At 45.2% G+C, this 24,284-nt stretch overlaps 1 protein-coding gene across 2 annotated transcripts in view; it reads right to left on the reverse strand.

Moving 5' to 3' along the window:
- ANAPC5 (anaphase promoting complex subunit 5) overlaps positions 1-24,284 on the reverse strand; it is an 82,041-nt gene that overhangs the window by 53,755 nt on the left and 4,002 nt on the right. For both annotated transcript variants that reach the window (XM_049788785.1, XM_049788784.1), the window contains exons 2-7: positions 24,105-24,184; positions 19,694-19,803; positions 17,817-18,009; positions 12,248-12,314; positions 4,400-4,501; positions 3,158-3,348 (exon numbers count right to left, since the gene is read on the reverse strand). In XM_049788785.1, the coding sequence (XP_049644742.1) occupies positions 3,158-3,348; positions 4,400-4,501; positions 12,248-12,314; positions 17,817-18,009; positions 19,694-19,803; positions 24,105-24,184 (743 nt within the window). The remainder of the gene's footprint in view (positions 1-3,157; positions 3,349-4,399; positions 4,502-12,247; positions 12,315-17,816; positions 18,010-19,693; positions 19,804-24,104; positions 24,185-24,284) is intronic.

The raw sequence follows: 24,284 nt of genomic DNA on the forward strand, positions 1-24,284 counted from the left end.
GGCATTACTTTCCCTAATTTTAAATGATATTACAAAGCAAAAGTTATCAAAACAGCATGGTATTAGAATAAAGACAGATCCTCTGAGGAATAGACTTGAGTATTCAGAGAATGTTCCCCAGGCATACAATCAACTCATCTTTGATAAAGGGGCAAGACATCCAAAATGGAGCAAGGAAAGCCTCTTCAACAAGTAGCATTGGAACAACTGCAAAAAAACCACTTGCAAAAAAGCTAACTCAGACCCCCATCTAACACTATTCACGAAGGTCAAATCCAAATGAATTAAAGACCTTGATATCAGTCCTGAAATCATAAGGTATATAGAACAACACGTAGGTAAAATATTTCATGATATTGAGACTAAAAGGCATCTTCAAAAGGGAAATAGCACTCTCCAAACAAACGGAAGCAGAGATAAACAGATAGGACTATATTAAACTGAGAAGCTTCTGCATCTCAAAGGAAATAGTGTCTAGGTTTCAAAAGCCACCCACATAATGGGAGAAATATTCACCCAATATCCATCAGATAAGGGGCTAATATCCAAAATATACAAGGTACTAACAGAATTTAACAAAAAAAATCTAACCCCATCAAAAAATGGTGAGAAGAAATGAACAGACACTTCCTCAAAGAAGAAATACAAATGGTCAAGACACACATGAAAAAATGGTCCACATCACAATCAATCATCAGGGAGATGCAAATCAAAAAAACAATGCGGTACCATCTCACAACACAGAGACTGACAAACATCACAAACAAGAACAATCACTGCTGGCGGGGATGTGGAGAGAAAGGAACTCTCATTCATTGCTGGTGGGAATGCCGACTAGTCCAGTCTTTATGAAAAACAATATGAGGGGCCGGGTAGGTGGCGCTGGAGGTAAGGTGTCTGCCTTGCAAGCGCTAGCCAAGGATCAGGACCACGGTTCGATCCCCCGGCGTCCCATATGGTCCCCCCAAGCCAGGGGCGATTTCTGAGCACATAGCCAGGAGTAACCCCTGAGCATCAAATGGGTGTGGCCCAAAAACCAAAAAAAAGAAAAACAATATGGATGGGGCCGGAGAGACAGCATAGAGGTAAGGCATTTGCCTTGCATGCAGAAGGTCAGTGGTTTGAATTCTGGCATCCCATATGATCCCCTGAGCCTGCCAGGAGCAATTTCTGAGCGTAGAGCCAGGAGTAACCCCTGTGCGCTGCCGGGTTTGACAAAAAAAAAAAAAAAAAACCAAAAGCAAAACGACAAAAAAAGAAAAACAATATGGAGATTCCTCAAAAAACTGGACATGGGGCCAGAGAGATAGCATGGAGGTAAGGCGTTTGCCTTTCATGCAGAAGGTCATCAGTTCGAATCCCGGCGTCCCATATGGTCCCCCGTGCCTGCCAGGAGCAATTTCTGAGCATGGAGCCAGGAGTAACCCCTGAGCACCGCCGGGTGTGACCCAAAAAACACAAAAAAAAAAAAAAAAAAAAAAAAAAAAACTGGACATGGAGCTCCCATATGATCCAGCATACCCCTCCTAGGGATATACCCAAAGAACACAAAAATGGGGCCAGGCGGTGGCGCTAGAGGTAAGGTGCCTGCCTTGCCTGCGCTAGCCTTGGACAGACCGCGGTTCGATCCCCCGGCGTCCCATATGGTCCCCCAAGCCAGGAGAACTTCTGAGTGCATAGCCAGGAGTAACTCCTGAGCGTTACCGGGTGTGGCCCAAAAACCAAAAACCAAAAAAAAAAAAAAGAACACAAAAATACGATTCAAAAATCCCTTTCCCATACCTATATTCATTGCAGCACTATTTACAATAGCCAGATTCTGGAAACAATCAAGATGCCCTTCAAAAGAAGAATGGCTAAAGAAACTGTGGTACATCATATACAATGAAATATTATGCAGCCATCAGGAGAGATGAAGTCATGAAATTTTCCTATGCGTGGATGTACATGGAATCTATTATGCTGAGTGAAATAAGTCAGAGGGAGAGAGATAGACACAGAATAGTCTCACTGATCTATGGGTTTTAAGAAAAATTAAGGGTCCGAAGAGATAGCACAGCGGTGTTTGCCTTGCAAGCAGCCGATCCAGGACCAAAGGTGGTTGGTTCGAATCCCGGTGTCCCATATGGTCCCCCGTGCCTGCCAGGAGCTATTTCTGAGCAGACAGCCAGGAGTAACCCCTGAGCATCACCGGGTGTGCCCCAAAAACCAAAAAAAAAAGAAAAATTAAGGGCATTATTGTAATAATCCCCAGAGAAAATAGAGATGAGGGCCAGAAGGACTGGCTCACAAAATGAAGCTCACGACAAAGAGTAGTGGTGCAGTTAAGGAAATAACTACACTAACAACTATCATGACAATCTTAATGAGTAAGAAAAGTAGAATGCCTGTCTCAAATACAGGCAAGGGTTGGAAAGAGGGGGACATCGGTGTTGGGAATGTTGCACTGGCAAAGGGGGGGGTGTGTTCTGTTTATGAGTGAAACCCAACTACAATCATGCGTGTAATCATGGTGTTTAAATAAAGATTTTATATATTAAAATAAAGAAAAAAAGAAGGGCCTGGAGAGATAGCACAGCGGCGTTTGCCTTGCAAGCAGCCGATCCAGGACCAAAGGTGGTTGGTTCGAATCCCGGTGTCCCATATGGTCCCCCGTGCCTGCCAGGAGCTATTTCTGAGCAGACAGCCAGGAGTAACCCCTGAGCACCAACGGGTGTGGCCCAAAAACAAAAACAAAAAAAACAAAAAAAAAAAAAAGAAAGAAAGAAACAAAGAAACAAAGGAAGAAAGAAGCAAAGAAAGAAACTACTGGGCCCTGTGTTGGCGCTAAAGGTAAGGTGCCTGCCTTGCCTGCGCTAGCCTTGGACGGACCGCGGTTCGATCCCCTGGTGTCCCATATGGTCCCCCAAGCCAGGAGCAACTTCTGAGCACATAGCCAGGAGTAACCCCTGAGCGTTACCGGGTGTGGCCCAAAAAACCAAAAAAAAAAAAAAAAAAAAAAAAGAAAGAAACTACTCCTGGCAGGCTCTCAGAACCATAAGAGATTCCAGGGATGGAAGCTGGGTCAGCTGCATGCAAGTCAAATGCCCTACCCACTGTGCTATTGCTCCGCCCCACTGGCTTCAATTTCTGCATAGACAAAAACCCATCAACTTACTAGTGGCCGAAGCGGCAGTGCAGGGCAGCCAGATTCAAGGCCGCATATCTCAGGCTCCGCCCGTAGCCTTCTTCCCCATTACTCTTACTTTCCGCTCCAGTGAGAATCAGGCGGTCAAAATAATGAAGGAGACTGTGTGTGGAACTGAAAACATCTTGGACTCGAAGGTTGTTTAAGTAGCTGAGATAATGCTAAAATGAGAAATAATCAACATGATTTTAATATCCTCCTTTTTGAAAAAAACTAATGCAGAAAAAACTGTGTGCAAATACCACAGAATGTATCCTTCACTCTTCTAACAAGATTGCCTTAGTTTAGCTATTTCCCCCCTCCCCCCCCACAGGGATTAAATACAAGTTCAATAGGTCTGAGGCTATAGATTGCCAAATAATAATAAACCAAAATAATAAAAAAAATATAAAATAAATCTATTCCACACTGATGACAGAACTGTATCAGGCTGTATACAGGCTTTGCATGCAAGAGGCCTGGGTTCTGAGGTCAGAGAGATAGCATGGAGGTAAGGCATTTGCCTTGCATGCAGAAGGTCGGTGTTTCGATTCCCGGCATCCCATATGGTCCCCTGGGTCTGCCAGGAGCAATTTCTGAGCCAGGAGTAACCCCTGAGTGCTGCTGGATGTGACCCCACCCCCCAAAAAAAGAGGCCTGAGGTTCATTTCCTTGCACTCCTTGGTCAAGGTATGACCCCTGAGCACAGAACAAGGAGAAGACTGGAACACTGCCCAGTGTGGCCCAAAACAAAAACAAAAGCAACTTAGGTCAAAGAAGCTCAGTGACCAGGAGCACATACATGGAATGCAGCTTAGAAGAGGAGCCGCTCTAGCTCTGCATGCTGGAGGCCTCAGTTCAGTCCATAGCACCAAATGGTTCCTCAAGCACCAGGAGTGACTCCCAAGCATCTATCACTAGAGTCACTGTGAGCACTGCTATGTATGGCCTAAAACTAAAATCAGTCTGCTCTACCATCCGCAACCCATGATTCACAACATCAGTGATATGAATGAGAGAATATTGGTGACAAAAGTGATCCCTACTGGCCGGATGGGGGGTGTGAATAGGGAGCAAAGATTGGCAAGCTCAGGCTAAGAAGCTGACTTGCCAGCAACATAATTTCTTTCCAAGAACTTGGGCCAATAGGTCAAACGTAATTTGCATTGGCCACTCAATACCCGTCCTCAAGTAGCCAAGATACTTTCTTTCCAATTCTGGGAAAAGACTCACCGCTTCAGCAAAATCAGGATTGAATTTCAGCAAGTTATTCAATTCTTTCTGCAAAGAAGCTGGTGTGAGGGCTTTAGTTTCATCATTCTTTAACAACAAAGCCTGAAATTGGAAAGTGACAACTTCAGTAAAAGGATTTAGTGATTTGATGTTGGGTATGGCCAGGTGACCAGAAAAGCTGTAAACATCTAAACACAGTATTACCTTAGTTAAAAAATAAAAGCCAGGGCAGGAGAGAAAATAAGAGTTAAGACAAATTACATACAGGTTGGTACAATTCTCAGCTCCACATTCTTAGCAGAGCCAGAAGGAAACCACTGAGCACTGCCATTTATGGCCCAAAACAACAAAATTTAAAAAAAAGTCAAGGGGCTGGAGAGAGAGCATGGAGGTAAGGCGTTTGCCTCGCATGCAGAAGTACGGTGGTTCAAATCCCGACATCCTATATAGTCCCCCGAGCCTGCCAGGAGCAATTTCTGAGCGTAGAGCCAGGAGGAATCCCTGAGCACTGCCGGGTGAGACCCAAAGACCAAAAAAAAAAAAAAAGGTCAATAAATAAATCCACATTAGTGTACACTACACAGTGTCACCTGACTTTTCAGTGGGGACTATACCAGGAATTACTCCTGGTGGTTTGGGGTAACATACAGGACACACATACACACACACACACACACACACACACACACACACACACACACACACACACACACACACACACATGGATGTATGTAAAATACATATAAAAAACTAGAATATTTAATTTTAGAGGCAGGAGCAATAGCATAGTGGTAGGGAGTTTGCCTTGCACATGGCTAACCAAGAGGGACCTGGTTTGATTCCCGGCATCCCATATGGTCCCCCGAGCCTGCCATGAGTAATTTCTGAGCAAAGAGCCAGGAGTAACTCCTGAACACCACCAGGTGTGGCTCAAAAACCAAAAAGAAAAAAAATAGAGTATGTAATTTTATTTTTCACAGAGGTTACAAGCACAGGTGTAAGGGTGACCTCTGCCCAGCAATCTAGGCATGTCAGCACTGTGATCTAAAGGTGATCAGGACTGAAGGTGCGAGGGGTCACCAGGGATATGCTCAGTGGTGATGGCGTGTGTGTATGAGTGTGATATAGTATCAGTGATCAAACTCAGGGGCTTGAGCATGTGTTTTACCACAATGAGCTATTTCCCCAGCCCCAGTATTTTATTTATTTTGTTTGGGGGAGAGTTTGGGACATACACAATAGTGTTTAGACTTTACTCCTGGCATACTCAGGGATCATAATAGGGTTGTGGATTAAATAAGGATCAGCCTACAAACAAGGTAAGCCTCTTAAGGCCTGTAATATCTCTTCAGTCCAAATATTTATATTTTGATCAAAATTAGAAGAGTTGGAACAACACTACAGTGGATAGAGTGCTTGCATTGCTCACGACCAACCAGGCAGCTCATGTGGTCCCTGAATACAGAGCCAGGAGTAAGCCTGAGCACCACTGGGTATGGGCCAAAAACAAAAAGCAAAAGAGGGGCATTTGCCTCGCTCGCGGCTGACCCAGGATGGACCGAGGTTCAATCCCCCAGCATCCCATATGGTTCCCCAAGCCAGGGGCTGTGGGGAGCCTAGCTGATGAAACCTGGGACATAGGACACCTCAGTAATTCCTAATCTGGTCACCCACGTGACCAAAAAGCCCATGCCTTGAGAACAAAGGAAATAGACAAAAATAAAGTAATTCAGAGCAGCCCAATATATCTAGCCAGAAAGAAAAATATAGTTTGCCTTTGTGTTAGCAAACATTATTAAAAACTTTGTTTGAATCTTATGCCTTTTAGTAAAACGTGCTCAGGTCTACCTCTGCCCCTCCCTACTACCTGCCCCAATTTATGCTAATGAATGCTTGTAACTGTGATTGGTGTAAAATTTGTAACACCCCTGACGTGTTTCAGCCCTTAAAAGCTGATCCCCCAACAATAAACTTCCCTTTTTGAACAGCATGTGTTGTCTTGAAGGCTTCTTTTACTAATCTCTCTAGTTCTTCTTTATAGGTCGGTTCTGCTCGAGTGAACCCACTAATAACTAGCAACTTTCATCTCCACACCCCCGCGGGTCGGGGGACTCCCACGAAAGTTGCAAGGGGCAATTTCTGAGTGTACACCTAGGAGTAACCCCTGAGCATTACCAGGTGTGGCCCAAAAATTAAAAAAAATAATTAAAAAAAGAAAAAGCCAAAGAAATGAGAATGCAATGTATATTTACATCCTATTCATTTTTTTTTGTTTTTGTTTTTGTTTGTTTTTTTTGGGGGGATACTTGGTGGCACTCAGGGGTTACTCCTGCCTCTGTGCTCAGAAATCACCACTGGTTTGGGAGACCATATGGGATGCTGGAGTTCGAACCTGCGTCGGTCCTGGGTCAGCCACGTGCAAGGCAAAGGTCTGACCGCTGTGCTACCACTCTGGCCCCAACTTCCTATTCTTTTTATTTAATAATTTTTTTGTTTGTTTGTTTGTTTGTTTGGGGGCCACACCCTGCGGTGCTCAGGGGTTACTCCTGGCTGTCTGCTCAGAAATAACTCCTGGCAGGCACGGGGGACCATATGGGACACCGGGATTCGAACCAGCCACCTTTGGTCCTGGATTGGCTGCTTGCAAGGCAAACGCTGCTGTGCTATCTCTCCGGGCCCTTATTTAATAATTTAGGCTCTGTGTCATCAACTGGTCTTTGAAAATATTATTTTATTTTTTGGTGTTGGTTTTCGTTTTGAGGCCACACCTGGCAGCACTAAGGGGTTATTCCTGGCTCTGCACTCAGAAATCACTGCTGGTAGGCTCAGTAGGCTCAGGGGATCATATGGGATGCCCTTGGTTGGCCACGTACAAGGCAAACACCCTTCCCACTGTGCTACCACTCTGGCTCCAAAAATACAACTTTTTTTTTTTTTTTTTTTTTTGGTTTTTGGGCCACACCCGGTAATGCTCAGGGGTTACTCCTGGCTATGCGCTCAGAAGTCGCTCCTGGCTTGGGGGACCATATGGGACGCCGGGGGAATCGAACCGCGGTCCGTCCCAGGCTAGCGCAGGCAAGGCAGGCACCTTACCTTTAGCGCCACCGCCCGGCCCCCAAAAATACAACTTTTAAAGCAAAAGCATTAACCCTTTGTCACATTCATTACAAATACTCTGCTTGATTCCAGAATCTTTAATACAGAAGCATGATACCAACAACAGAGACTGTGTGAAAAGTGTGTTGGCACTACAGACAATGTCTTGGGATCAGACGATAACTTGCCTGAAGCCTAGAGTTGGTCTTATGCCAGGAAACTTCAGGGGTAGGATCTCTTTGTATTTAGGCCAAGGTTATTCCTTTCCATGCCTCTCATATTTTGGTGGGCCTATGCAAACAACAATTGCCACTCTAACACCGTTTTTACTGTGCTCCTTTGACTCTAATCCTTAAAATGCACCCACTTAAAATTTGAAGTTAAATGCACCCACTTAAAATTTGAGGTTAACTTAAGCTAATATGCATGTACATGGAAATGTAAAAAATACTATGCCTCTAATGTTTAAGGAGTTACATAAGTTTTATGGCTTTAGATTGCCTTGTGTGCTATTAAGAAATATTATAATGTACTACAATCTGGGGACTTGAGGGACAAAGTAATTGTACATGGATTCTATTTTATTTATCTTAATGTTCTTTGGCTGAAAGTTCAAAGTTAAGATATCAGCAAGGGGGGCCGGGCGGTGGCGCTAGAGGTAAGGTGCCTGCCTTGCCTGCGCTAGCCTAGGACAGACTGCGGTTCGATCCCCCGGCGTCCCATATGGTCCCCCAAGCCAGGAGCGACTTCTGAGCGCATAGCCAGGAGTAACCCCTGAGCGTCAAATGGGTGTGGCCCAAAAACCAAAAAAAAAAAAAAAAAAAAAAGATATCAGCAAGGGGACTTCTTCTGAGAATTATGTTATGGGTGATTGTCCTTCCACTGTAACTTTACCTTGTCCTCTTTCTTTGCATCTTTGTTCTCATAATTCAAAATAAAAAAATTAATAAAAAAAAATACTCTGCTAATTTTTTTGCTTGCCTTTTAATTTTGATAAATGTGTTCTGACATGCAATTTTCATTTTTATACTGAAAAATCAAATCCTTGCCTGAGTGTTTTTTCTCATAGCTTTTATGTTTAAAAAGTCTTTCCTCACCCACTTAAAAGTTAATATACAGTTCTGTCGAGCCTAATTACAGCTTTGAATATGACATTTAACCCTTTAATCCATGTCTGATGTGCTGAAGTATGAGACCCACCTATGTTTTCCTCTCTACAGCTAATTGTCTAGACAGGTTTTTCAAGTCCATCTGAAAATTTCTTGCTGGGATAAGTCAATTATATATCTCCAGATCTAATAATTTTAACTTTCTGGATAGAGAAAATTAGTAACAAAACAAGGAGAAGCTAGAGCAAAAACAAACAAACAAAAACAAAAACCACACTGGAGGCCGAAGAGATAGCACAGCAGTAGAGCATTTCCCTTGCACATAGCCAATCAGGAAGGACAGTGGTTCGAATCTCGGCATCCCATACGGTCCATCATGCCTACCAGGAGCATTTTCTGAGCAGAGCCAGAAATAACCCCTGAGCACTGCCGGGTGTAGCCCAAAAAAAACAAAAAACAAAACAAAACAAAACAAAAAAACAACTGAGGGCCCGTGGCAAGATAGTATGAGCAGGTAGAGCATTTGCCTTGCGCATGGCCAACCCAGCATCAACCAGGGTTCAATCCCTGGCATCCTACCAGGCCCCCTCAAGCCTGCCAGTAGCGATTTCTGTATGCAAAGCCAGGAATAACCCCTGAGCATCACCAGGTGTGACCCAAAAACCAAAAAAAAAAAAAAAAAAAGAAAAAGAAAAAGGCCAGAGCAATAGCACAGCAACTCTGGCATTTGCCTTGTATGCAGCCAAATGGGGTTTGATCCTGGGCATCTCATATGGTCCCTCAAGCCTGCCAGGGGTAATCTCTGAGTGCAGAGCCAGGAGTAACCCTTGAGCGCCTCATGGTGTGTCCCCAAAACAAAATAAAGAAAAAAAACTTTTGGACTGGAGTGATAGCACAGTGGGGAAGAGCATTTGCCTTATATGCAGCTGACCCAGGTTTGATCTCCAGCATCCCATATGGTCCCCCCGCAAGCACCACCAGGAGTGATCCCTAAGCACAAAGCCAGGAGTAACCCCTGAGCACTCCTGGGTGTGGGGAAAAAAGAAAAGAAAAGAAAAGAAAAGAAAAGAAAAGAAAAGAAAAGAAAAGAAAAGAAAAGAAAAGAAGGGGCCGGAGAGATAGCATGAAGGTAAGGCGTTTACCTTTCATGCAGAAGGTCATCAGTTCGAATCCCGGCGTCCCATATGGTCCCCCGTGCCTGCCAGGAGCGATTTCTGAGCATGGAGCCAGGAGTAACCCCTGAGCACTGCCGGGTGTGACCCAAAAAACCACAAAAAAAAAAAAAAGAAAGAAAAGAGGGGGCTGGAGAGATAGCATGGAGGTAAGGCGTTTGCCTTTCATGCAGGAGGTCATCGGTTCGAATCCCAGCGTCCCATATGGTCCCCCGTGCCTGCCAGGAGCAATTTCTGAGCATGGAGCCAGGAGTAACCCCTGAGCACTGCCGGGTGTGACCCAAAAACCACAAAAAAAAAAAAAAAGAAAAGAAAAAGAAGGAAGGAAAGGAAGGAAGGAAGGAAGGATGGAAGGAAGGAAGGAAGGAAGGAAGGAAGGAAGGAAGGGAAGGAAGGGAAGAAAGAAAGAAAGAAAGAAAGAAAGAAAGAAAGAAAGAAAGAAAGAAAGAAAGAAAGAAAGAAAGAAAGAAAGAAAGAAAGAAAGAAAGAAAGAAAGAAAGAAAGAAAGAAAGAAAGAAAGAGAGAAGGAGGGAGGGAGGGAGGGAGGGAAGGAGGGAGGGAGGAAGGGAAGGAAGGAGGGAGGGAGGAAGGGAAGGAAGGAGGGAGGGAGGGAGGGAGGAAGGAAGGAGGGAGGGAAGAGGGAGGGAGGAAGGGAAGGAAGGAAGGAAGGGAGGGAGGGAGGAAGGAAGGAGGGAGGGAAGAGGGAGGGAGGGAGGGAGGGAGGAAGGAAGGAAGGAAGGAAGGAAGGAAGGAAGGAAGGAAGGAAGGAAGGAAGGAAGGAAGGAAGGAAGGAGGGAGGGAGGGAGGGAGGGACGAAGGAAGGAAGGAGGGAGGGAGGAGGGAGGTGGAGGGAGGGAAGGAGGGAGGGAGGGAGGGAGGGGGAGGTGGAGGGAGGGAAGGAGGGAGAAGAAAGGAGGGACGGAAGGAAGGGAGGGAGGGAGGAAGGAAGGAAGGAAGGAAGGAAGGAAGGAAGGAAGGAAGGAAGGAAGGAAGGAAGGAAGGAAGGAAGGAAGGAAGGAAGGAAGGAAGGAAGGAAGAGCAGCTCTAAAGTACCAGCAGTGTACTACTAGTGCTTTGCTATCTGTTCCTGTAAAGTCATCAAAAATAAGTTGGGGGGGGTCGGGGCCAGAGAGGTGGCGCTAGAGGTAAGGTGTCTGCTTTGCAAGTGCTAGCCAAGGAAGGACCAAGGTTCGATCCCCCGGTGTCCCATAATGGTCCCCCCCAAGCCAGGGACAATTTCTGAGCGCTTAGCCAGGAGTAACCCCTGAGCATCAAACAGGTGTGACCGAAAAAAACAAAAATAAAAATAAGTTGAGGGGCAGAGCGGTGGTGCAGCGGTAGGGCGTTTGCCTTGCACACCGCTGACCCAGGATGGACCTCGGTTCGATCCCCCAGTGTCCCATATGGTCCCTCAATCCAGGAGCAATTACTGAGTGCATAGCCAGGAATAACCCAAGCGTTACCAGTGTGACCCAAAAAAAAACAAAAAGAAAATTTCTTTAAGGAACAGAAGAGATAGCACAGCGGTAGGGCGACTGTCTTGCATGTGGCAGACCTGGGAGGAACACCCCCCCACCCCCCCCCCCGGCATCCCATAAGGTCACCTAGCCTGCCAGGGGCAATTTCTGAGTGTTAAGCCAGGAGTAACCCCTAAGCACTGCTGGGTGTGGCCCAACAACCAATAAATAAATAAATAAATAAATAAATACATAAATAAATACATAAATAAATACATAAATAAATAATAGGGCCAGAAAGATAGCACAGCAGTAGGGCATTTGCCTTTCACATGGCCAACCCAGGACAGACCTGGGTTCAATCCTTGGCATCCCATATGGTCCCCTGAATCTGCCAGGAGTGATTTCTGAGTACTGAGCCAGGAGTAACCCCTGAGTGCTGCCAGGTATGACCCAAAAACAAAACAAAAAACAGAAAAAAATAACTTAATAAAGTTAAAAACAAGATGATGTGGTGGCAACAAGGAAAGTGTGTGACAAATAATGCAAAACATAGAACATGACAGTGTGCACGTCTTCACCAGATTGCTTTGAGATCCCCAGGATCACATGGTCCCTTGGGCACTGCTATGAGTGGCCCCCAAGAACCGAGCTAGGAAGTTTAGCCAAGCAGGGCTAGATATGACCCATCCCGTTAAAGAAGAGAGTGCCCATGATCAAAATTATGAAATAAGAAACAATCCTTCGGGGCTGGGCGGTGGCGCTGGAGGTAAGGTGCCTGCTTTGCCTGCGCTAGCCTAGGACGGACCGCGGTTCGATCCCCCGGCGTCCCATATGGTCCCCCAAGAAGCCAGGAGCAACTTCTGAGCGCATAGCCAGGAGTAACCCCTGAGTGTCACAGGGTGTGGCCCAAAAACCAAAAAAAAAAAAAAAAAAAAAAAGAAACAATCCTTCTAGCCACATTACTGACGGTGCCTAGCCCCAAAACGAAAACAATGTACAGAACTAACGTACCTGCTGAGAAAGGAAAAACTCGGCTTGTTTTTGGGAGAGAGGCCCACTGCAAGATACTTCCTCTTCTCTGAAAAAAAACAAAAACAAATGGAAAATAATAAAGAATTGCACAATAATAAAAATGATGATGCTTACAAAGTCCAATTGAGGGGCCAGAGTGATAGCACAACGGTAGGGCATTTGCTGCCCAGGATGAATCTGTGTTCAATTCCTGGCATCCCCTATGATCCCTCGAGCCAGGAGCGATTTCTGAGTGCATAGCCAGGAATACCCCTCAGCATCGCCGAATGTGGCCCAAAAACCAAAAGAAAAAAACACACACAAAGTCCAATTGAGGAGCCAGAGTAAAAGTATAGCGGGTAAGGCACTGCCTTGCATGTGGGTAACCCAAGTCAATCCACAGCATTCCATGAGGCCACCAGGAATAATTCCTGAGTGCAGGGCCAGGAGTAAGCTCTAAGCACCATTCATTGAGTATGACAAAGGAAAAAAAAAAAATCTATTGATTCTTCTTCAAGAGTTCCAAATCCCTTTCAACTTTTTTTTTTCCAGAAAAGGCCACAACTGGCTGTGCTCAAGGATCACTCTCCCTTTTTTTTTTTTTTTTTAAAGGCTCACTCTTTATGAAACCCAGCAGGTTCATCTGTGGTGCCTGGGATCTAACCAGCACCAAAGTAAGTACCCTGCCACTGCATGTACTATCATTCCCCCTCACCCCAATCTGTTCTACTTCCACTTCCCTTCCCCTTGTTGCTATGTCACATACTAATTGCAGTGCATACTGGGCCATGAGGCTCATGGAGATAAGGCCCTCTAAACGAATATTCTAAAAGAAAAACAGTGCTTCTGAGAGTTGTACAGTCTATCCTGCTTAAAGATTTATGACACATACATTAGAGAAGGCCGTCGTTGAAAAACTTACTCTTGTGCTCCCTGAAAACCACTCTGGGCACAACTACTCCTATTGGCACTTAGTTTCAATTCTAACAAATACCACCTCATAACCCCAAGGTGGTGCATAAGAGTCTGCACCTGATGGAGTTGCCAGGAACCCGGCCCACCTGGGCCCAACCAAGATCTGTGATACAATAGTGCCCCAGAGTGAAACGGAAAGATCATTGTTAGGCCAAGTTCTCAGAAGGAAAACGATTAAGCACCTGCCTAGTAAGAAGTACTTTTCTCTTAAACAAGCCTTGAATTAAATATGGCTGAACCCAGAGAGGTTAGAGACGGTGAGAATCTGAGTGAAAATGGTCACAGCACCGTACACATCACCCTCTACAGCCCAAGACCAAAAGGCTTCGCTCACTTCAAACTCCCACAAAGGCAGGGGTGAGCAATAATAAAGGACATGGGAGCAACAAAGTTAATAGGATACAAAGAAAATCTCATTATCGTGACAGGTGAATGACTAGTGAAGGGCAACACCATCATTATAAGGAAGATGAAACTTGGCTTTGGGTGTCAGGCTACAGCAATGGTCAATAATGAGATTGGGGGCCCGGAGAGATAGCACAGCGGGTGTTTGCCTTGCAAGCAGCTGATCCAGGACCAAAGGTGGTTGGTTCGAATCCCGGTGTCCCATATGGTCCCCCGTGCCTGCCAGGAGCTATTTCTGAGCACACAGCCAGGCCAGGCGTAACCCCTGAGCACCGCCCGGTGTGGCCCAAAAAAAAACAAAAAAAAAAAAAAAATGAGCTTGGGAGAAGAGAGTGAAATGCCACAGTTCCGGGGCCAGCGAGGTGGCGCTAGAGGTAAGGTGTCTGCCTTGCAAGCGCCAGCCAAGGAAGGACCACGGTTCGATTCCCCGGCATCCCATATGGTCCCCCCAAGCCAGGGGCAATTTCTGAGTGCTTAGCCAGGAGTAACCCCTGAGCATCAAACAGGTGTGGCCCGAAAAAATCCAAAAAAAAAAAAAAAAAAAAAAACCAGAAATGCCACAGTTCCAACCAACTCTCTTTTGTTTTTTCATTTGTTTTTGTCTGGGGGAGATTCACATCCAGTGATATTCAGGGGTAATTTTTGGTTCTGCATTCAGAAATTACTCCTAGAGGTGCTCAGGAGATCATCCGGAATGCACCCACATGGCAGCAAGTGTTATACCCACTGTACTTTCTCTCTGGGCCCCTAAACATTTCAATTAAGAAATAATCAAGAGGGGCCGGGCGGTGGCGCTGGAGGTAAGGTGCCTGCCTTGCCTGCGCTAGCCTAGAACGGACCGCGGTTCGATCCCCTGGCATCCCATATGGTCCCCCAAGAAGCCAGGAGCGACTTCTGAGCGCATAGCCAGGAGTAACCCCTGAGCGTCACAGGGTGTGGCCCATAAACCAAAAAAAAAAAGAAATAATCAAGGGGGGCGCTGGAGAGATAGCATGGAAGCAAGGCGTTTGCCTCCCATGTAGAAGGTCAGTGGTTTGATTCCCAGCATCCCATAAGGTCCTCTGAGCCAGCCAGGATAACCCCTGAGCGCTGCTGGGTGTGACCCAAAAACCAAAAAAAAAAAAAAAAAAAGAAAGAAAGAAATAATCAAGGAGCTGTAGTAAGGTGTTGCCTTGATTGCACTAACCTAGGATGAACCACGGTTCAATCCCCCCGCGTCACATATGGTCCCCCAAGCCAGGAGCAATTTCTGAGTGCATAGCCAGGAGTAACCCCTGAGCATCACCGGGTGTGGCCCAAAAACAAAATAAACAAGAAAAAATAATCAAGAGGGGCCGAAGTGCCTTCTCCCTAGCTTGGGTGTGCTGGGAGCCTTGATAGGCCCCCAGCCGTCCCCTCTTATGCCCCCGGCCTCCAGGCCTTCCCTGGGTGCCAGCCCAGGCGGCCAGACAAGGTGGGTCCTAACTTGGGGTGTGCTGAGATTTGCCCAGTTGCAGTTTCTTTTTTTTTTTTTTTTTTGGCTTTTGGGCCACACCCGGCAATGCTCAGGGGTTACTCCTGGCTGGCTGCTCAGAAATAGCTCCTGGCAGGCACGGGGGACCATATGGGACACCAGGATTCGAACCAACCACCTTTGGTCCTGGATCGGCTGTTTGCAAGGCAAACGCCGCTGTGCTATCTCTCTGGGCCCCCAGTTGCAGTTTCTTACCAGTCTACATGTTCAATACCGCTCGGGGGCAATAGCCCCTGCGTGCACAGTATATATTAAGAGTATTCCCAATCCTTAAGTTATGTTTTGTGTATGCAGAATCTCTATTTTGTATTCTGACCTTTTGCACACTCCCACAAAGTTCATTTTTACTCCTAAACTCTCTCACCCCGCCCACCATCAGTAACCCAACATTACTCTTTTTAAGTTCAGTACTGCACAATCCTAATCACAGACCGAAGTCGTGCATTGGATCTAACAACCCCAACTATTTCAAAAGACATAATATGGACACGTACGTCTTTTGAATATTTTATGTGTTTCTCTGACAGCTATAACTTTACTATATATTCTCTTACACAGTGACGATTCTATCCACTTTTTATCTTTTCTTCCTTTTGTGAGCTGTTCAATAAGGAATTTTGGTGAAAGAGTCCCCCAGTTTAATGCTTATGATTGAACCATGTCATAGGGATTGTTGAACTTGTTCTTATGGCCCCCATATGCACCGATAATGCCATGTGGCATTGTTCCTTGTTTGCATAGGCACATTAAAATGGGAAAATACGGGGCCGGCGAGGTGGCGCTAGAGGTAAGGTGTCTGCCTTGCAAGCGCTAGCCAAGGATCAGGACCGCGGTTCGATCCCCCGGCGTCCCATATGGTCCCCCCAAGCCAGGGGCAATTTCTGAGCGCTTAGCCAGGAGTAACCCCTGAGCATCAAACGGTGTGGCCCTAAAAACCAAAAAAAAAAAGGGAAAATACTATACATACAAATAAGATCTTATCTAATAGAGATTGGAACACACAAATCTTGTAGTGCAATGGGACCTTCCACCCTGAACATTAATATAATGACCTGGCACAGGCCTCAGAAGAATGGACATTCTCCATTCATCCCTGAACCAGGGAAGCCATCCACGAAACATCCAAGTTAACATCACCTGGAAGCAATCCTCTACCAGGAAAGACCCTACCGCTGCTCTGACATTGACCTGCTCAAAAGAGACTTCCCTTAACACTGAGAAGACTTAAGAACATCAACAACCTGCTTACAGGACAGGGCTCTCTGCATTGCCCTTTAATTGTGAGGTGAAACTGGAGGACATTCCACATCCTGACTTCAATGTAGGATTTGCAGATTCCAGGATTTTTTTTTTTTTGGTGTGGTTTTTTTTTTGGTCATACCCGGCAGTGCTCAGGGGTTACTTCTGGCTCCATGCTCAGAAATTGCTCCTGGCAGGCACAGGGGACCATATGGGACGCTGGGATTCGAACCAATGACCTCCTGCATGAAAGGCAAACGCCTTACCTCCATGCTATCTCTCTGGCCCCGGATTCCAGGATCTTTAATACAGAAACATGATACCAACAACAGAGACTGTGTGAAAAATAAAAGTGTGTTGGCACTACAACGTCTTGGATTGGACAAACTAGCTTGCCTGGAGCCTAGAGTTGGTCTTATGCCAGGAAACTTCAGGGGTAGGGTCTCCTTGTATTTAGGCCAAGGTTTTTCCTTTCCATGTCCCCCATGTTTTGGTGGGCCTATGCAAACAATAATTGCCACTCTAACACCGTTTTTACTGTGCTCCTTTAACTCTAATCCTTGAAAAAAACCCACTTAAACTTTTGAGGTTAACTTAAACTAATGTGCATGTGCATGGAAATGTAAAAAAAATGCTATGCCTTTAATGTTTAAGGAATTACATAAGCTTTATGGATTTACATTGCTTTGTGTGCTGCTAAGAAATGTTATGGTGTATTGCAATCTGGGGACTTGAGGGACAAAGTAATTGTACATGGGTTCTGTTTTATTTATCTTAATGTTCTTTGGCTGAGAGTTCAAAGTAAGATATCAGCAAGGGGGGCCGGGTAGGTGGCGCTGGAGGTAAGGTGTCTGCCTTGCAAGCGCTAGCCAAGGAAGGACCGCGGTTCGATCCCCCGGCGTCCCATATGGTCCCCCCAAGCCAGGGGCGATTTCTGAGCACATAGCCAGGAGTAACCCCTGAGCGTCAAATGGGTGTGGCCCAAAAACCAAAAAAAAAAAAAAAAAAAAAAAGATATCAGCAAGGGGACTTCTAAGAATTCTGTTTATAGGTGATTGTCCTTCCACTGTAATTTTACCTTTCTTTTCATCTTTGTTCTCATAATTAAAAATATTTAAAAAAATAAAAAAGAAAATAAAGAAAAAAAAAAAAAAAAAGAGGGCCGAAGTGATAGCACAGCATTTGTTTTGCATGCAGAAGACTCAGGTTCAATTCCTGGCATCCCATATAGTCCTCCTGAGTGCCAATAGGTGTGGTCCAAAATAAACAAAAATAGAAATAATCAAGAGGATCCAGCTCAATAGCTGAACACATACTTTGTATGCAAGAGGCCTACATGATCCCCTGATCATCAAGGGAGTGAGTAGCCCCACTCCCAGTAAGATCGAGAAGTTGGGAATGTATAGGAAAGGAATCCTGGCGAGGAAAACCCCTGACCTTATAGACACATCCAGCTCTTCTTTTTCCATCTTTCTCTCAGCCTCCTCTCTGTTGGTCAGCTCCATCTCAGCATCTTCAATTGTCTTTTTCTCCCCATTCTGGAAGTACTGCTGCAAGGCAGTGTAGAGTTTAAACACTTGGCTGAAAGAAAGCTTACTATAAGCCAAGATCATGTGACGCAGGAACAAGCCTATGAAAGAAGACAAAGGCAAGATGAAAGCACAGAGCGAAATCCAGGCCCCACCAAGCTCCTGACTTTGTCAGTGCACCACCACTTCCTTCAAAAGGATCACACTCAGGGACCAGAGCCATAGCACAGCATGTAGGGCATTTGCTTTGCACGTGGCTGACCTGGATTTGATCCCTTGCATCCCATGAAAAAAAAAATTCACAGACTCTCACAGTTGCTGCTCCCTAGTCCTAGAATATTCTTTTCCACGGCATTCTATTATAAAGCTGGTTTCTTCCTACTAAGGCCTCAGCAGTCCCACTCGCCAACCACCATCTTTATCCTTGCAATTTATTTTTTGTTTGTTTGGTTTGGGGCCATACCCAGTGGTACTTAAGGGTAGATCCCAGGCTCTGAACTCAGGGATCACTCCTGGTAGACTAAGGGGGCCATATGGGATTCCAGGGATCAAACCTTACCAGCCACATAGAAACAAGGGCCCTACATGTTGTACTATTGCACTGGTCCCTTGCCACTTACTTTCTTGGCAGCTGTAACAGCCATTAGAAATTACCTTATTTCGGGGCCAGCGAGGTGGCGCTAGAGGTAAGGTGTCTGCCTTGCAAGCGCTAGCCAAGGAAAGGACCACGGTTCGATCCCCCGGCGTCCCATATGGTTCCCCCCAAGCCAGGGGCAATTTCTAAGCGTGTAGCCAGGAATAACCCCCTCAGCATCAAACGAGTGTGGCCCGAAAAAACAAAAACAAAAACAAAAAAAAAAAAAGAAATTACCTTATTTGGGGCTGATCTGGGTTTGATCTCCCAAATGACCCCCTGAGCAGTGCCAGTAGTAATTCATGAGTGCAGAGTCAGAAGTAACTACTGAACATCAACAGGTGTGACCCAGAAACCAAAAAGTACAAAATAAATTACCTAACTGATCTGTATGCCATAAAACTGAAGTCCCTCCCAGCCCCTGACCCTCACCTCCAGAAGGTACTCTCTCCCTAAGAAGATGGTCATGTCTATCTTGTAAATACAGAAAATCAACAAAAACCTGATGCAGAGTAACATGCAAATAACATGCCAAAGAGTCGGGGAAACTGATCTTGGATTTGGAAAGAACAGAAAAGTACCCAACGACTTCACGGATACCCTCACTTGGTGGACTATATCAATAATAGGCCTTTGCTTTCCTCTCTCCACAAGAGTTTAATTTCTGAGTTTTATTTTTTGTTTTATTTTGGGACCACAGCCAATGTTACTCAGGATTTACTCCTAGCTCTGTGCTCAAGGATCACCCCTGGTGGACCTGGGGGGCCATGTGGGATACCATGGATTGAACCTGGCACAACTGCCTCCAAGGCAAGCACCTTCCCCACTGTACTATCACCCCAGCAGAGGCCCTGACTAGGAGGTGTACATGCAGACAAGAGATCTAGTATCAAAGAAGCTGAGAAGTCTAAAAGCTCCCAGGATCAACCTACTACCTTAACGACTGCAGGAAGTAACAGAAGACATTATTTATTTATTTATTTATTCCACAAGACATTATTTAAACAGAAATCAAAAGGATATGGTAACAAATAGACACTGAAACATGTCCAACATCCCCACAGTGATTTCTCCAAGTAGACTAACAGCAGAGTAAAGAAAGCTGCTCACGACTATCAAGAGTCTCAGCTCTCCTTGAAAGGGCTTCTTACCTACTACACTTGTCTTGTGAACATCAGGTTCAGTTCCAGAGAAAGAATCTGAAAGGTCATCAAAAAATTGTTCCATGTCCTTCAATTCACCTTCAGCCATCAGTTTAATTCTGAATGAAAAAAGTCAAGGTGTGTATTTTAGGAAGGACCTCTGAACATCCTCCACATTTCAAGTAAATAATCTATTTTATTAATATTATGATTATCATTATTGCCATTATTAACAATATTTGATTTGGGGGCTACATCCAGATGTGTTGAAGATTTATTCCTGGCACTGAGCTCAAAAATCACTTCTTGCAAGGTTCAGGGAACACACTTAGTCCAGGAATTGAAACTGGCTCAACCACATAACGGAAATGCCTTCCCCGTTCTCAGCCCACTTATTTTGTTTGTTTGCTTTTGTTTGAAAACAACCTTCAGTGATGCTCCAGATTCTTCACTCAGAGATCATTACTAGTAGAGCTCAGGGGACTATCTGGTCCTAGGGATTGAACTTGGGTCAGCCGCATGCAAGGAAGGTGCCCTACACAATGTACTATCTATCGCTCAGGCCCTTACTAATTATTTTAAGGCAATTCAGAGTCATATTCATATGATGGTATATAAAACAAAGGTACCTGAATATATGGACCTGAGTTCAATCCCCAGGCGTCCCATATGGTCCCGAGTGAGGAGTGATTTCTGAGCGCATAGCCAGGAGTAACCCCTGAGTGTCAACAGGTGTGGCCCAAAAACAAAAACAAAACAAAACAAAACAAAACAAAACAAAAAAAGAAATAGCTCCTGGTAGGCATGGAGAACCATCTGAGATGCTGGGATTCGAACCAACATCGGTCTTAGGTCAGCCACTTACAAGGAAAATGCCCTACCACTGTGCTATCTCTCCAGCCCCCAGTCACATATTTTTAAGAATACTGTAGTGTTAAATAACTAACGATGGTGCTGGATGGAGAAGGATGGATGAATTTTTCTCTGCCATCCCAGGCCACGTGGCTCCACAATCCCCATTCAGCTGGCAGGTCCCAGGTTTAGGTGAACGGCGGAATCAGACTCATCCAGAGACAGGCATCAGGAAGTATCAGCTTTATTCATGCCCTATCCACCACATGTGTGGCCTATATCATAACCTTTTAAGCGTTCAACCATTCTTAGCTAGCCCTGCATCTTAACTCCTTTCAGCCATCTTCCCTTTTAGCTCCATGCTAGCCAAAGACCAGAAGCGCGAGAGCGCCAGCCAAAAGCCAGAGAGCCAAAAGTCCTAATCCCCTCTGGTCCATACCTTATCTACCTTTTCTAAGACCCCTCCCAGGAATGGGCAGGGTCTTGCAGATAAGGTCAAGTTACCTAGGAAGAATGGAGGGATGAGGCTTCAAATATCATTGCTGACATTTTCTTGCTTAAAAATGTTTTAGGGGGGGCTGGGAAGGTGGCGCTAGAGGTAAGGTGTCTGCCTTGCAAGCGCTAGCCAAGGAAGGACCGAGGTTCGATCCCCCGGTGTCCCATATGGTCCCCCCAAGCCAGGGGCAATTTCTGAGCGCATAGCCAGGAGTAACCCCTGAGCGTCAAACGGGTGTGGCCCAAAAACCAAAAAAAAAAAAAAAAATGTTTTAGGGGCCGGGCCGGAGAGATAGCACAGCGGTGTTTGCCTGGCAAGCAGCCTATCCAGGATCTAAGATGGTTGGTTCGAATCCCGGTGTCCCCTATGGTCCCCCGTACCTGCCAGGAGCTATTTCTGAGCAGACAGCCAGGAGTAACCACTGAGCACTGCCGGGTGTGGCCCAAAAAAACAAAAAACAAAAAAATGTTTTAGGGGCCAAAGCGATAGCACAGTAGGTAGGGCATTTGTCTTGAAGTGGCCAACCTGGGTTGATCCCTGACATCCAATATGGTCCCCTAAATCTGCCAGAAGCAATAGGAGCTATTTCTTTTTTTTTTAAAATAATATATTTATTTAAGGACCATAATTACAAACATGTTTGTAGTTGGGCTTCAGTCATAAAAAGAACACCGCCCTTCACCAGTGCAACCTTCCCACCAACAATGCCCTCATCTCCTTCCTCCCCCACCCCCTGCCTGTATTCGAGACAGGCATTTTACTTTTCTCACTCATTAACATGATAGGAGTGATTTCTGAGCACAGAACCTGGAGTAAACCCCTAAGCACCGCTGGATGTGGCTCAAAAACCAAAAAAGAATATAAAAATTTAAATGTTTCAGAGTAATAAATCAGACAATAGAAATAGGATTTTCCATGACTAAAAAGAATAAAGTAGATACATACAGAATAATACATTCTGAAGTATATGGTTGATTTTTTTTTTTTTTGGCTTAGTTTTTGGGCCAAAACCAATGATGCACAAGGGTAACTTGGTTCTGCACTTGGGAATTACTACCGATGGTATTTGGAGGACCATATGGGATGCTGTGGATCAAACCTGGGTCACCCAGTTATACCCTATCCATTGTGCTTTCTCTTGGTACCTGAAGCATAAGTTGTTTAGTTTAGTCTTAGTTTTGGTTTTCTTAGTTGTGCTCACAGGTTATTCCTGACTCTGCACTCCAGAATCATTCCCAGTGGGCTTGGAGGACCATATGGGATGCTGGGGATCAAATTCAGGTAGGCCAGGTGCAAGGCAAAAACCCTGTTATATTATCACTCTGGCTCCTGAACATGTTTTAATCACTTTTTTCACTTAAAGCACTTAAGGTAACTACCCAAAATAATAAAACTTTTTCTCTGGGCCAAACAATAGCATGATGGGTAGGCATTTGCCTTGCACACAGCTGACCCAGGTTTGATTCCTGGCATCCCATAAGGTCCCCTGAGCCTGCCAGGAGTAATTTCTGAGCGTGGAGCCAGAAGTAATTTCTGAGCGTGGAGCCAGGAGTGACCCCTGGGCACTGCTCGATGTGACCCAAAAACAAAAACAAAAAAACAAAGTAAACTCCCTCTTCTAGAGCACATGAGGGGCTCACCAATTGTGTTTAGAGGGCCAAAGGGCCTCTACCATCGAACTTAGACAAGCTGTGAAGACTGACAGTTAAAGGGCCAGAGAGATAATACAGTGGTAAGATGCTTGCCTTGCACACGGCCAAACCAGGATGGACCCAAATGGTCTCCCTAGCCTGCCAGGAGCAATTTCTGAGAGCAGAGTCAGGAGTAACTCCTGAGAGCCACCAGATGTGACCCCCTCCCCCCAAAAAAAGACTGACAGTTAAGTGCTCAAACCAGCAATAAAGTAGGCCACCAAGGTGGCAGGCACCCAGTGGTGACCACCATGCAGTGTCAGGGATCCAATTCAGGAACAGGCACATGAAAAACATGCACACCACCCTGTTGAGTCTCTTCCCAGCTTCCAAATATCTATGCTTTCTTTATTTAGTGGGGGAGGCCCATACCCAAGGATGCTTAGGGTTTACTCCTGGGTTTACATTCAGGGATCACTCCTGGTGGAGCTCCAGAGATCCTATGGAGTGGTGGAGATAGAACCCAAATTAGGTCTGGAGTGATAGTACAGCAGGTAGGGCTCTTGCCTTGCATGCAGCCAACCTAGGTTCAATTCCCAGCATCCCATATGGTCCCTGAGCCTGCCAGGAGTGATTCCTGAGTGCAGATCCAGGAATAATCTCTGAGACCGCCAGGTGTGACCCTAAAACAAACAAAAAACAAAAAAAACAGGCAAGTGCCCTGCAAATTCTACTAGTACCATTGCCCCTCTCTTTATGCTTTCAAATATTATATATATATATATATATTATATATATATATATATTTGATACATAGATTTTTTTGTTTGTTTGTTTTTGGGTTATACCTGGCGGCACTGCACTCAGAAATCGACCTGGTAGGCTCAGGGAACCATATGGGATGCCAGGAATTGAACTGCAGTCCGTCCTGTGTTGGCGGCATGCAAGGCAGATGCCCCACTGCTGCTGTGCTATCTCTCCGGCCCCATAATATATAAACTGTATTTTCCGGCGTATAAGACAACTTGATGAGCCAGAGCAGTGGCGCAAGCGGTAAGGCATCTGCCTTGTGTGCATTAGCCTAGGATGGACCTCGGTTCGATCCCCCGGGGTCCCATATGGTCCCTCAAGCCAGGAGCTATTTCTGAGCGTATAGCAAGGAGTAACCCCTGAGCATCATATGTGGCCCAAAAACCAAAAAAAAAAAAAAAAAAGACGACCTTTGGCTCATGAAAAGTTCTTAAAAGTCGGGAGTCATCTTATATGCTGGTATACAACATGTTGAAACTGAAACTTACTCCAGCTTCAGGGATGAGTGATCCACCCCCCTTTTACTTTTAAGAAATTACTTACTTGTAAGACTTTTAGGAAGTTTTTCATGGCTTTAAGGGTCGTCTTATACGCCGGAACATATGGTATTTAAAAAGGCAGTAAACTTTACCTGATCTGTACTGAATTTGCCAACTGAGGACAAGATTCTTCAATGAGTTTGTACAGTTTTGATAGTGTAATATCAGGGCCCTAGAAAAAGGAAAGTTAAAGGTTAAGGAACATTTTTAAGAGCTGGCGATCAATAAATAACAAATATTTATTTATCAATGCAGGTTTTTGGTCTTGGTTT

The sequence above is a fragment of the Suncus etruscus genome, chromosome 15 (assembly GCF_024139225.1).
Source record: "Suncus etruscus isolate mSunEtr1 chromosome 15, mSunEtr1.pri.cur, whole genome shotgun sequence".
Classification (NCBI taxonomy): domain Eukaryota; kingdom Metazoa; phylum Chordata; class Mammalia; order Eulipotyphla; family Soricidae; genus Suncus; species Suncus etruscus.